We start from the raw sequence: 14206 nt of genomic DNA, 5'->3' as shown, positions 1-14206 counted from the left end.
CACCTGCCGCAACACGGTACCTCTGTTTTTAATGTCATATCCGAAAGACCCGTGATTCTCACTTTTAAATGCCGAGTATTTGGCGGAGGAGCATTTCCTACCCATGTTTACGTTTTAGGAAATTTGAAGCTGTTAGAAACTGATTTGAGATGTTAGATCAGTTAGCAAATATATATATTCCTGAATGCAAACACTGGTATTCTGGTTCGTTATTGATTAAGTAATGGATTGAGATTTCATCAATTATATGTGTAAACATACAAAGACGTACTTAGGTGAAGTTAGACTGTCTGGATTGCCTTTAATGCATAATTACCCCGACATAAAACTGGACATTGCTTATCTAACCAACAGATTCATTCAATGCCATGAGGAATCAATGTTCAACTCATTTAGGTGAGAGTTCAAATTCTCAATGTCGGAAAAAAATGGAAATTCAAATACCTACGTTGAGGGGAGTATTAAAAACTCCTGTCATGTTTGGCTACCGGGTTTTATATAGTAATTACTTTGCCACCCTGCGTTAACCGGTGTAAAACAATATACAATATAAAGTGGTAATGGTTGGATCAGACAAATAAAACAGTCAAACAAAGACTGTAAAACCGATTAGAAAATTCGTGCAAGATGTCCTATCTACTGAATTGTCAACGCCTGGCCATAAAAATGTATAATGAATTCCAAATTTATAATTACTATTTGGGGACACCGCGTGGCCATATAAATTGATAATAAATATTAAATATAATCACTAGTTCGAGATCCAACAGGCTCTTTTCCTGCTAAAGATGAGTATTCATCTATCTTGTATAAATCGAAGTGCATGCGCATTTACTAATTTCCGAACGCAACTTCGGAACGCGATTGACTGTGCAAAATCTCGACGGTGTGTTATATATTAGCGTGACAGCGCGACGTCGTGTTGTGTGTTAGCACGACAGCATATTGTGTGTTAAGAGTGATAGCGCGTTTTAAGAAACGCGCTATTACGATTTTGCACATGGCCCTTTCCGGACACCATACTTTACAAACTTCTGCAGAAAAACGCAAGTTACTATGCCGGTGTGATTCGGTTTTCTAAAATACCGTATAGGGTGGTCACGTAGGGTTTATTTAATAAATTCTTCTACTCTTTGTGTAACGTAAAGACTGGTGATAATGTAAAAGTAACACTACTGGGCTTGACATTGGACTATAATTTTGAGTGGAGCGTCATGGACGTAATGATGGAGATGCCGGGGCGTTTGTAAAAACAGGAGATGGATTTTATTGTGTCAGGGCCACACCTTTGCGTATTGTTTTCATATTTGAGGGAGAACCCAGCCAGGAAAAACAGAATTTCTTTACAGATGGATAAGTTGTCCAGAAAAAGCAATAACATTCAAACTACAGGGCTTGGATTTCTCGAAACAATCTCAATCTTAAGTTTTGAGTTTTCTTTCATTTGAGTAGTCAAAATTTGGGTACAATCTCAGACTTAAGTCCAAGTTCTGACTTAAGTTTATTTCGAGAAATCCAGGCCGGGTTAGTGACTCGAATTTTCTCAGATATATCATGATGTTGCACGGGTGTAAAGAACATAGATCTAGACTAGTACCATAGACAATGATCTGTGTTGATCAAGTGTACATACAACATCTTCAGTGAAATACTTCGTGCACAGATTAAAGATTGATTATCGAAGATGTTGATTTTTAAGTAACTAAGTATGATATACATGTATATAGAGAGAGACAGATTTACCCTGTATGTCTCTGATATAGGTATATAAACCTGATTTAGTTTTTAAAATACATCTTGAAATTGTTTCTAAAATCCCATTACATGTAGATCAGACTTCTGCATCTTTGGTGGTATGGGAAATAATTGTTAACACCAAACAATTGATCATTAAGTGTCATGTTAATCATCTTGCTCAGGTACATTGTTAAAACTCACACATGTAAGTTTATCAGTCATCTGGGGAATAATAAGTTAACGCCTTATGAGTTAACTCCCGTTATGGAGACCAGCAATCCACTGTTACTTGCATACATGTGCAAAGAACGATAACTCGCACGGGATGCTCAATATTCGGTACCTAGTTTTACCTCATCACCAGAGCATGCGCACTACGGGTGCTTTCTTTTGGAATCTGTTGTCATAGGAGTTTGAAATTTCATCAATAAAGTCAATAAAATTCACTTGATTGACCAAGCCATGAGTTATGCGCTAGCATAGCGAAGAGGAATGAAACACCGTTTTGGAGAAATCTCGAGTTTCGTTTTGAACGCCGCGCAATGAATATAACTCGTAAGTATTTATCACCAACAACATTTGCCTACTTAAATTTGCCTCCTAACCCCTTTCTAATGCTGTCAGTATCCACTTTATTCGATACCATGTAAACATTGACTTTACCGAGGGCCCATTGCAATACGTCACATTCATTCCGGGCCTGACATTTTTGTATTTCAATGATTTCGCGCACATGCAACTTTCTACACAATTATCGCCCTTTGTTTTAAATCTGAACATAGTTTCTGACCTCAAAATATAACAATTGACATGATTGAGGATTTAATATGCTATGATTTATTTCATTAAAAAAATATGTGGAAGGATTAATAGCATTTTATTATTTTTTTTAACTTCAAATTGATAGAGATATGGGACCTTCAGAAATGATAAAATCTACAAACAACTGTCAGGGTCAAGTTAGTCCATTGACCTCGATCCCTGACCCTAGAACATGAAATTGGTATTACAAAAGAACCAGATCTGATAGAGATATGGGATGAAATGATAAAAGGGTGATGAGATCTACAAATTGCTCCAATGACCTTGACCTCTGACCTTGAACATACAAGCTCATGTAATTTTAGAACCGGAATTCATGGATATATTGGATCTTCAGAAAGGATAAGAGGATCATAAGATTTACAAACTAATAGCCAGGTCAAGTAGGTCCAGTGACCTTGACATCTGATCTTAGATCATAAACTTAAGGATTACTTAAGAACAAGGCCTGATAAAGAGATAGGATCTTCAAAAATAATAAAAGGATGATTGGATCTACAAATTGGTATCAAGGTTACGTGGGTATGTTAAGGCAGGTCATGCTCTATTTATGCACGTAAACTGCATAATTTTTAAAATCTGTCTTACACAGAGAGAGGGATCTACTAACTCTTAAAAACTATTTTGGTTGTTTACATGAGAACATTTTGTATCATAAAAACATGACAAACATGCGCTTCCGTATGACGTCATTGCATGACTGTTATAAATAGATCATGGAGGTACCTTAATAGAAAATGTAAAAGTAACATATTATCCCAAGATTTAAATATTGGTATAACTGGCGATAATGACGGTAAAATACTCATAGTATATCAGAATTACTGATAGAATCCTACCACTTTCAATAAGAAATAATTATTGAACATTTAAACACGAAACCATCTAGCCCATGTTTTACATTTTGCATTGATGCTACATGCTATGCAGTTTTCTTTAAAAGTTTTCTTAACAGACGATTCTATCAGTAATTGTCGTGTACATTAGTTTATGACCTTTCAAACGGTGTATAAAAAGTCTCTAAACGTATGCGGCATAATGTGCTACTTTTGCAGTTTTATTTCAGTCTGTGACAGAGGAAAATCGGATCGATATGCTAAATGGAATGTTTTCTCCGTTAAACAAAATTGTCAATGAATGATATCAACATACCTTCTTAATATCAATAAATTCTCAGCGTTTCACATATATATTCCATATATCCCATGTCATATATTTCAAATACTCCACATTTTGTCGATATTTGCATGGCACACATAAACAAATTCCTTGCATGTGTCAACGTCACTCGATGTATAGTCATGACGTCATCAGTTTACTTTCATATCGATCAGACAGAAAGAGCAAGGTACATTAAGGCCCAAATTTCGCCACAAAATTAAGATAAATTTAAAATGTGGTTTCACTTGGTTTAATCATTATGATTATGCACTAGGGCATTGGCCCTGATGATACATGTGAAAATTAGTCACATAATATGTTCTGTGACGTCATTTTCCTTCTCTCCGATTGACATGATTTACCGAAATCGCCGAAATTAGCCGTTTTTATGCCTTTGAAACCATTTTAAAAATAGAGCACATGCAATACCAAAAAGATATTTTGTGTACAAATTAATCATGTTGAAAGTCAGTAATGAGCAAAATTTCGACTTGGTTGGTAAATGAGCAGACTATTAAATTTAACGTTTAACCATTTCCCGCGTTCATCTGTAATACAAATTTCAACGTTGATGGTGTTCATATCTACAACAACAGTATAGCATTTCGAATTTCGTTGGATCTTAGTAGCTGCATGGTTTATTTTATGCATAAATAAAACTTAAATAAACAAGAGGCCCAAGGGCCACATCGCTCACCTGGGTCACCTTGGTCATTGCATGTAACACCGTAGTCCCTATTATGGCCCCAAACCTACCCCTGGAGGCCATGGTTTTTGCAAACTTGAATCTACACTATGTCAAAAAGCTTTCATGTAAATGTGAACTTCTTTGGTCCAATGGTTCTTGAGAAGAAGATTTTTAAAGATTTACCCTATATATTTGTATGTAAAACTTTGATTCCTATTGTGGCCCCATCCTACCCCAGGGGACCATGATTTTAACAAACCTGAATCTGCACTATATCAGAAAGCTTTCATATAAATCTCAGCTTTTCTGGCTTAGTGGTTCCGGGAAGATTTTTAAAGATTTTTCCTATATATTTGTATGTAAAACTTTGACCCCCTATTGTGGCCCCATCCGACCCCCGGGGGCCATGATCTTAACAATTTATAATCTGCACTATATCAGGAAGCTTTCATATAAATCTCAGCTTTTCTGGATCAGTGATTCTTGAGAAGAAGATTTTAAAAGATTTTTCTTATGAATTTGTATGTAAAACTTTGATGCGCCCCCCCCCCCCCTTGAGGCCCCATCCAATCCCCGGGGGCCATGATTTTAACAAACTTGAATCTGCACTATATAAAAAAAAAAACGAAAAAAAAGCAAACAAAAAAAACTTTGACCCCCTATTGTGGCCCCATCCGATCCCCGGGGGCCATGATTTTAACAATTTAGAATCTGTACTATATCAGGAAGCTCTCATATAAATCTCAGCTTTTCTGGCTCAGTGGTTCATGGGAAGAACATTTTTAAAGATTTTTCCTATATATTTGTATGTAAAACTTTGATCCCCTATTGTGGCCCCATCCGACCCCAGGGGGCCATGATTTTAACAATTTAAAATCTGCATTATATAAGGAAGCTTTCATATAAATATCAGCTTTTCTGGCTCAGTGGTTCTTGAGAAGAAGATTTTTAAAGATTTTTCCTATATATTTGTATGTAAAACTTTGATCCCCTATTGTGGCCCCATCCGACCCCAGGGGGCCATGATTTTAACAATTTAGAATCTGCACTATATCAGGAAGCTTTCATATAAATCTCAGCTTTTCTGGCTCAGTGGTTCTTGAGAAGATTTTTAAAGATTTTCCCTATATATTTGTATGTAAAACTTTGATCCCCTATTGTGGCCCCATCCGACCCCAGGGGGCCATGATGTTAACAATTTAGAATCTACATTATATAAGGAAGCTTTCATATAAATCTCAGCTTTTCTGGCTCAGTGGTTCTTGAGAAGAAGATTTTTAAAGATTTTCCCTATATATTTGTATTTAAAACTTTGATCCCCTATTGTGGCCCCATCCGACCCCCGGGGCCATGATTTTAACAATTTAGAATCTGCACTACCTAATAAAGCTTATCTATAAATTTCATCTTTTCTGGCCCAGTGGTTCTTGAGAAGAAGATTTTTTAATGACCCTACCCTATTTTTACCTTTTCTTGATAATCTCCCCTTGGAAGGTGGCCTGGCCCTTTATTTTAACAATTTAGAATTCCCTTTGCCTAAGGATGTTTTGTGCCAACTTTAATTGAAATTGGTCCAGTGGTTGTTGAGAAGAAGTTGAAAATGTGAAACGTTTACAGACGGACAGACGGACGGACACCGGAATACGGGTGATCAGAAAAGCTCACTTGAGCTTTCAGCTCAGGTGAGCTAAAAATAAAATCGGAATTCAATATACTTTGTGATAATATACTTATTTCAATTATGACGTCACATTGTTTCGCGGATTTTATCCCAGTAAGGTTTGCAACAACAGGGAAATAACTCTGGATATACCTCAGTGCACTTCGCGCTTTATGACGTCATAATGAAAAAATGCATCACGTCATAGTTGAATCGAGGGAAAATGTCATAATATTTACTTGTTATCTACTAGCGGTGTCAAGTGGCGTGTGTGTAACCCTCTATGACAAAATAATAATAATGTTTCTCAAATGATCATTTATACATTATTTTCTTTGATATTATGAAAGTCTACAAATTTTTATATATACATATATAGTATGCAATGCGCTACGGTTAATTTCCATTAAAATTATGTTGTGACCATGTAATCTCTGCGAATCTTGCTCAGTAGGGAAAGTAGGATTTATTTTGATGCTGTTATAATCGATCATTGTTTGTGAATAGTATCCTCAAAGACAAGGTTCGACATTAAGAATCTAGAGATTTTTATGACATTCACAAGCATTTTTAAAAATAAACCCGACAAAACTCTCTAATTACATGCACTTCATATTTCAATGCTATAACATCTACATGCGCTGATAGAGCGATTTATCGCATGAACTTTGAAATGTAGAAAACGCGACTTATCTGATCATGTAAAAATAAAAAAAGGGGTCTTCTCTAGTACATCTTAAAATAGTCTTAATTTTGTATGAGGAACATTTGCATAACGTCGACAGATTCATTAGTGTCATTTTTACTAACTTTACTAAATATCATTTTTGGGCTGGAATTGTATCTTATTCATGAAAATGCTTAATGCACTCTTCAAAAGTTGTACAATTATAAAACAAAGTGACCAATCGCATAAATGAAATAATTATTTTTAATCTGTTACCATGGAAACAAAGCCCGGTGGGTAGTAATTCCATATGCTTTCTTAAATATTTATGGTCCAAATATTATTTTTAAAGTAAATTTTTTCTGACGTAGATCTTATAAAGCTGTTCAATATACATTTTTGTTGCCATGACAACCAATTTAAATTTTATTCAAGATATAAAAAGTGCTATTTTTTTATGTTTTAAAATAACACCTTTCCACCAATTAGTATAATCTTATAGATAATACTCTTTTTAATAATTATACCAGCTTTTTACCCCATAAGTTTGCCTAGTGTAGTTTTTATACCACTAGTATTCCCTTTTGTACAAAGATCCCGAAAATGTAAAACATCACAAAAATAAGCCCATCTGGTCAAAAAACGACACGGACGATTGTTTTTAAAAAGTCAATTTTAAAAGATAAAGTCCTACTTAACATACTGATATGCAACATGTCTTTGTTCGCAACATGTCAAAATGTCGCAAACCTTACCTTAACGTACCCGCGTAAGTGACTCCAGGGGCCTTAACTTCTGACCTTTTACATAGTCTGTTATAACTTTAGAGCTACATACATGGAATCTCCAGAAATGATATTAAGAGGTAGTGACCTACAACAAACCAGTATTTACTGTGACCTTGACCTTTGACCATGATTATAGAAATTGTATAATTTTAGAATTTGGGACTGATAGAGAATAGGATCATCAAAAATGATGAGAGGGACCTACAAACTAGGATCAAGATCAAGTGACACCAGGAAGGAAATAAGCTGTTTGTTTGTTTGTTTGGTGGGTTTTGGTGTTTGTTTTTTTTTGTTTTTTTTTTTAATTAAAACATCCAAGTCCTCGTGGTCTGGATTTTTTTAAATGAAGTTCAAATTGGCATAGACTTTATAATCGGTAGATTATAACCATATATTGTTTCTTGTTGAATCTTTGAAAATACCATGTGACAATAACAAAGAAATGTGCCTTGAATCAAGTTTGATTTGTGTTTTAAGTAAGTTAGATATATGCCAAGTATACTATCTCAACTTAAATCAAAGTTATTGCTTATTTGATAGCATCTGTTCATTATGTCATAAATAAAACTTTTCCCCGCCTATGCTTACTCCATAACAAAACAGCTAGTTAACCAGTTTTGTCTTTACTGATTGATTGAATGTTTGTATATATGCATGATTGTTTGACTGACTGACTGACCGACCGTCTGAGTGACTGACTGACTGACTGACCGACCGTCTGAGTGACTGACTGAACGACCGTCTGAGTGACTGACTGAACGACCGACTGACCGATGAAAAGCTACAATAAACATATAAAGAAAAAGTAAATATGATGTACAATACACAGAAATATTAAAGTTACGAAAATCTGAAAAGTATCTAATTTGCAATACATTTGACACAAGAGATAAGCATACATATAACTTAAATTATATAGAAAGATAGGTTTGCAAATATTTAGCGAGCATATGCGAAAGAAATAAAATAACAAGCCACCCTGAATTTCCACGAAATATACTGTCATACTTCACACTCATTTTAGAAGAAAATAAAAATATAATTCCACAGCAGGAATAATAAGGAACATTATACAATGTTTATAATGACAAAAATATAGAATACTTACATTGTGGGCAGAGAAAAACAACTGTAACAAGACAGTATGACTGTACAGAAAGGAGGGGAGGAAAGCTCTGCGTGCTGCACGCATGGAAGCATCAGCGATAATAACAAAAGAAAAAATCTGAGCCGTGCCGGATAAAAAAAATTCCGGTTTACAAGTCGGTACATCGCCTTTTTTTTCAAAAAGAGCTTGTTAACTGTTAAATTTCAGATTTTTGCTTAGAAAAAGGTGTGCCCATCCGTCGAGCAAAAAGAAATTAACATATAGTTTGTACCAATAAAAGCTAATTTTAAAAATGTATTTGAATATGAATTTCCTCAACGCATGGGCTGTATGTTTTCCGAAAGGAAACCTCTATGAATTTATGATTTGTGTCGTTGATTTTGGTATTTTTTGATATTCTTTCATGACTTCACACTTCTGTCATGTAACACGAAGCAATTTGAACCAAATTAAACGTACATGTAGATTGGGTTTGCTTATATGCAAGGTGAAGATAACGAACAGTGATCAATCTCATAACTCCTACAAGCAATACAAAATAGATAGTTGGGCAAACACGGATCCCTGGACACACCAGAGGTGGGATCAGGTGCCTAGGAGGAGTAAGCATCCCCTGTTGACCGGTCACACCCGCCGTGAGCCCTATATCCTGATCAGGTAAACGAAGTTATCCGCAGTCAAAATCAGTGTGCCAAGAACGGCTTAACAATCGGTATGAAACACGTCAGACAGCATTTGACCCAATGATAGGTTGTATTGAAGAACTAGATCGTTACAACGGCCATAGAATTTGCGAAATGCTGACTTCAAACGAGACTGTTGAAACCCCTGTACCATCAACTTGTAAAATTTTGTCAGTAGCTTGCTTCAATGATATTTAAGAATAAATTTAATTTTTGAAAATGCACGAATATATAAACAGCTACACTTCACACCGGCATACGTGTACTTCATTAAGTACGTTAGTGTGCTATCAATTCTCTGTTATATACAATTTTCACTCTGGTCAACTACGAAAACATCAGAAATTGGCATTCGATGAAAACATCGGAATTGATATTCTATGAGAAAGCGTTTTAGTTAAAAGTATTTTCATGTTCTTCAGTTCAAACGTGATGGGGACTGTTTAATGGTGAACGGTAATGCGTATGGATATCTCTTCTTCAATTTGAACATATCAAATTACTTCTTTTTTTCATTTGAACATTCTGCGGTGCGGTGGCCTAGAAGTTAGAGCGTTCGGGTGTTGCTAAAACGCGGAACGGAAAGCGGAACAGAATGGAAAGCGGAAAATATTTTAAGCAATGTTATGAGGAGGTCAGCATTTTATAACATCAAAAGGCTTATTATGAACAAGGGAAGCAGAAATGATAGAGAGAACAGGAAGTCATTCTCAGAATCCACCATTTCATATTAATATCTTATATTGATTCATTATGTATTTTGAAACGGTGGATTTTGTGGGTGAATGTACTAACGTACAGGTGCTTGCTTAATATTTGTCATAGTAAGTTTTAATAAAAATATTAAGCACGTGCCTGTTGGTACCATCTCTTTCCCCGGCTTTGTCACACACACACACACACACACACACACACACACATCGGATTTTGACAGTGTGTTGATTCACAAATGAAGAAAAAAAGATAAATATACTTGTTGTGTTCAAGATCAAGCGAAACTATCTAAACATTGCGGAACAAAAGTTCGGGAATTCAAACCAAGACAAAATGTGATGGTTCGTGATTATCGCACCCCGGGTCATCGATGGATACCAGCAGAAATTGAGGCACAAAGAGGACCACTTTCATATACGGTAGATCCAGGATTTGGTACAACTTGGCGTCGGCACACAGATCAACTTCGTACAGGATAATGTACAAAAGAACCAGAAGTCGTAATTTCTGCTCCAGTGACACCAACAGGTGGCAATATTCAAGCTGAGGAACGATCTCCGAAAAAGATCTCAACTGAGAAAGAATCCGCACCAATCGCAAAAGCTAAAACTCCGGAAGAACGTTGTTATCCTAAGAGAGAAAGACGTGCACCAAATCGCTTAGATTTGTAGGGTCTGATTACACTGTGTTGAGGAGCACAATAATCTCCTGTGTAATCAGAAGAACCCAGGGTTCTTCATTTGTAAATGTGTTAAAAATTTAGATTTTATTTTGTGTAAAATCATTACATTAATGTAATTCACAAGAACCAAAGGTTCTTTTCATAGTTCATACTTTGAGTCATGTTGCAAGGTGTTCTTCCTTCAGTTTTGTGCAGTATTATAAAAAAAAAACTTTCAGTCGCAGGACAATGAACATTTACTGACATTTTTAGAAACTTAAACTCAATGAATATGTAATGAACCACTTTGTAAATGATGGGGAGGATATGTTATGTATTAGATCTATCCGGATTCTCGTACTATGTAATTCATATTTTAGTCATCTTGTGTATGAGTATTGACACATGCTTTTGGGTAATAAAAGTAGTTCCATGATGGCTGAAACACGTGTTTGTATATTTAGACTGCGCGCTCCGCTTGACCGTTTGTTCTTAGATGATATGGCGCCGATGTAATGTGTTGGATACCATTTTGCGCCAGAAACGTCTGGAATTCCTCTGAAATGAACTGATGTCCATTATCTGAAACAATCTGTTTTGGCAAACCATGCTGTGAGAACAAAATGCGCAATTTCTCAATAGTGGTACTGACTGTGGTAGATTTCATCGGGTAAATTTCCAACCATTTTGAATGTGCGTCGATAATAAGTAAACACATGGAGTTCAAAAATGACCCAGCAAAATCCATGTGTAAACGTTCCCAAGAATTGTTCGGCCAATCCCAAGGATGCACTGGTGCTGCTCGCGGCATGTTGCTCGTTTTCTGGCATCCTGAACATGATGAACATAAGTCTTCGATATCTTGATCCAGTTTGGGCCACCATACGTATGACCTTGCGACATATTTTGTTTTGACCATTCCGGAGTGTCCTTCATGTAAGTTTTGTAACATCCTCTGCCTCAGTGATTCAGGTATGACAACACGATTCCCCAACATAAGACAATCTTGATGACAAGATAGTTCCTGAAATCGGTTGCGATAATGACACAATACTTGTTCCGACGTCATCATTTCCTTGACATCCATGAAGGCTTTATCACACAGTGGCGTCCATTTCCAAGTCTTCTCCCCTTGTAGTAGTTCATTCAATGGTCCAAGCACAGTAAACAAATTGGGTAGGACGGACCTGTAGTAGTTAACTAACCCAAGAAATGAGCGAAACTGCTGTAGGTTCTCAGGTTTTGGCGCATTCGACACAGCATTCACTTTGTCTGGTGACTTCTGAAGTCCCTACTCTGAGATCATGTGACCACAATAGGTGACTTGCTCCTTGAAAAATTCACATTTGTCAAGATTTGCCCGTAGACCGAATCTTTCCAAACGTTCCAATACTGCTTCTAGGTTTGCCAAGTGTTCCTCATCCGATTGTCCACTGATGATCATGTCGTCCAGTTTGCATGATGTGAACAGTATTCCTTGTAATACTTGTTCAATGGCACGTTGCCATATGGCTGGGGCATTAGCTACTCCAAACTGTAACCTATTGTACTGGTATAGACCTTTATGTGTATTGATTGTAAGTAGTTTCCTACATGACTCATCTACTCGTTTTCCTCCAGACAGTGTAGCGAATATGTCCTGTATTCTCGGTAATGGATACTGATCGACTTTAAGAACGGGGTTGATCGACACCTTATAGTCTCCACACAGACTTGTCCATTTTTCTTTACGACTGGAACTACAGGTGATGCCCAATTACTGTGACTGACAGACGTAATTATTCCATCATTTTCTAAACGTTGAAGCTCCTCTTCCACTTTCGGCTTTAACGAGTAAGGCACTGGTCTCGCCTTATGAAATTTGGGCTGCGCGTTGTCTTCTAAATATGACTTCGCCACAATGTCTTTCAATTTCCCGATTCCTTTTTCGAACACTGGTTTGTGTCTAGCAAGTATTTCTTGTAACAGAGTCTCTGTATCCTGTCCTACCTGGTGTAACTTGTGTACCTTGATTTCCTATCAGTTAACTTTGAATAGTAGTAGTCCGTCTCGGCCAAATAGCGCTGGTCCAGTCTGTTTCACTACTATGAGGTTCATGATGTGCTCCTGTTGATCTAAAGTCACAGCTACTTCGATAGTTCCAAGTGGAGCTATGTATTCATTTGTGTAAGTTTTTACTTTCACCTTTGTTTTTCTCAAGGGAATGTCACTGAAATGTTTTTCTGTAGAAGTTTTCCGGAATGAGCGACACTGCCGACCCTGTATCTAGTTCCATTGGCAAAGTATGTCCATTTATCGACAGATGTAAAATAATCCGGTCAATTTTGTTGATGTTGTTGATGCTATGAACATGTAGTAATGGTTCAAATAAGTCATCATCCTGTCCATCAACATATTTCACTCTGGTTGGACCATGTTTTCTCGCGACATCTTTCTTTTTCTTGATGCATGCCTTCTCAATATGACCCTTCTTCGAACAGTAATGACAAACTGAATGTTCATGTCGACACTGTGCCACACTGTGATCACCTCCACATCTCCAGCAATGTTTAGCAGTTTTTGTCTGTGTAGATGATCTACTGTTAGTCTGTTTAGGCTGTGTTTTACTTTTCCCCTGTGCTCTAGTTCCCAGTTTGTGTACTGTAGCAGTAGATGCTCGCTGTTCCCTTAATTCAACGGCATCACCTCCTGCAGTTTCCATAGCGTGCGCAATTTTCACAGCATTGTCAAATGTAAGAGTTTGTTCTGCCAGTAATTTCTTCTGTGTCCCTTCATTACGAATTCCACACACAAATCTGTCTCTCAAAGTGTCGTTCAGATTATCTCCAAAATTACAATGAATAGACAGCTTCATAAGTTCAGCTACATATGTCATAATTGTTTCACTAGAACGTTGATCACGTTTATGAAATCGGAAACGATCGGCGATGACCGACGGTTTCGGGTTTAGGTGATTGTTCAAATGATCAAGAATTTCTTGGTATGTGAGCTCTGCAGGCCTCTGGGTGCTAACAATGTTTTTCAACAATCCGTACGTTTTAGCACCCACAATCGCCAAGAATGAAGGAACTCGGAGTGCATTCGGCACCCCTTTTGCTTGAAAATAGAGATCAACACGTTCTGTGTATACTTCCCATGTCTCGATAGACTCGTCAAATGCATTGATTTTACCGATTGATCTGGCCTGTATTTGCTGTTGATTTGCATTAGGTGCATCAACCTCAGGGTTTTCACCGTTTGCAACGATTTGATCGTCCTCCATATCACTGATCTGTAATGTCTATGGGTATAATTATCCCCTAGTATTCCATCCTCGTCGCCAAGAATGTTGTATTCCGTCTAAATATACACACACGTTTTTCAGCCATCGTGGAACTACTTTTATTACCCAAAAGCATGTGTCAATATTCATACACAAGATGTGACTAAAATATGAATTACATAGTACGAGAATCCGGATAGATCTAATACATAACAATACTGAAAAAGACTTGAATTATAATTGAACCCCTTTCAA

The 14206-nt window shown here is 36.8% G+C and overlaps 1 protein-coding gene across 1 annotated transcript in view; it reads left to right on the top strand.

The window, feature by feature from the left end:
• The window catches only part of LOC130048796 (fibrinogen-like protein A), a 31590-nt gene extending 21083 nt beyond the window's left edge, over positions 1–10507 (top strand). Inside the window, exon 6 of the mRNA XM_056145854.1 lies at positions 10302–10507. Coding sequence (XP_056001829.1) covers positions 10302–10507 — 206 coding nt within the window. The remainder of the gene's footprint in view (positions 1–10301) is intronic.
• The last annotated feature ends 3699 nt before the right edge of the window (positions 10508–14206 follow it).

This window comes from Ostrea edulis, chromosome 7 (genome assembly GCF_947568905.1).
Source record: "Ostrea edulis chromosome 7, xbOstEdul1.1, whole genome shotgun sequence".
Lineage (NCBI taxonomy): Eukaryota > Metazoa > Mollusca > Bivalvia > Ostreida > Ostreidae > Ostrea > Ostrea edulis.
Note: the sequence above shows the minus strand (reverse complement) of the source record. Positions and strands in the feature narration are given on the sequence as shown.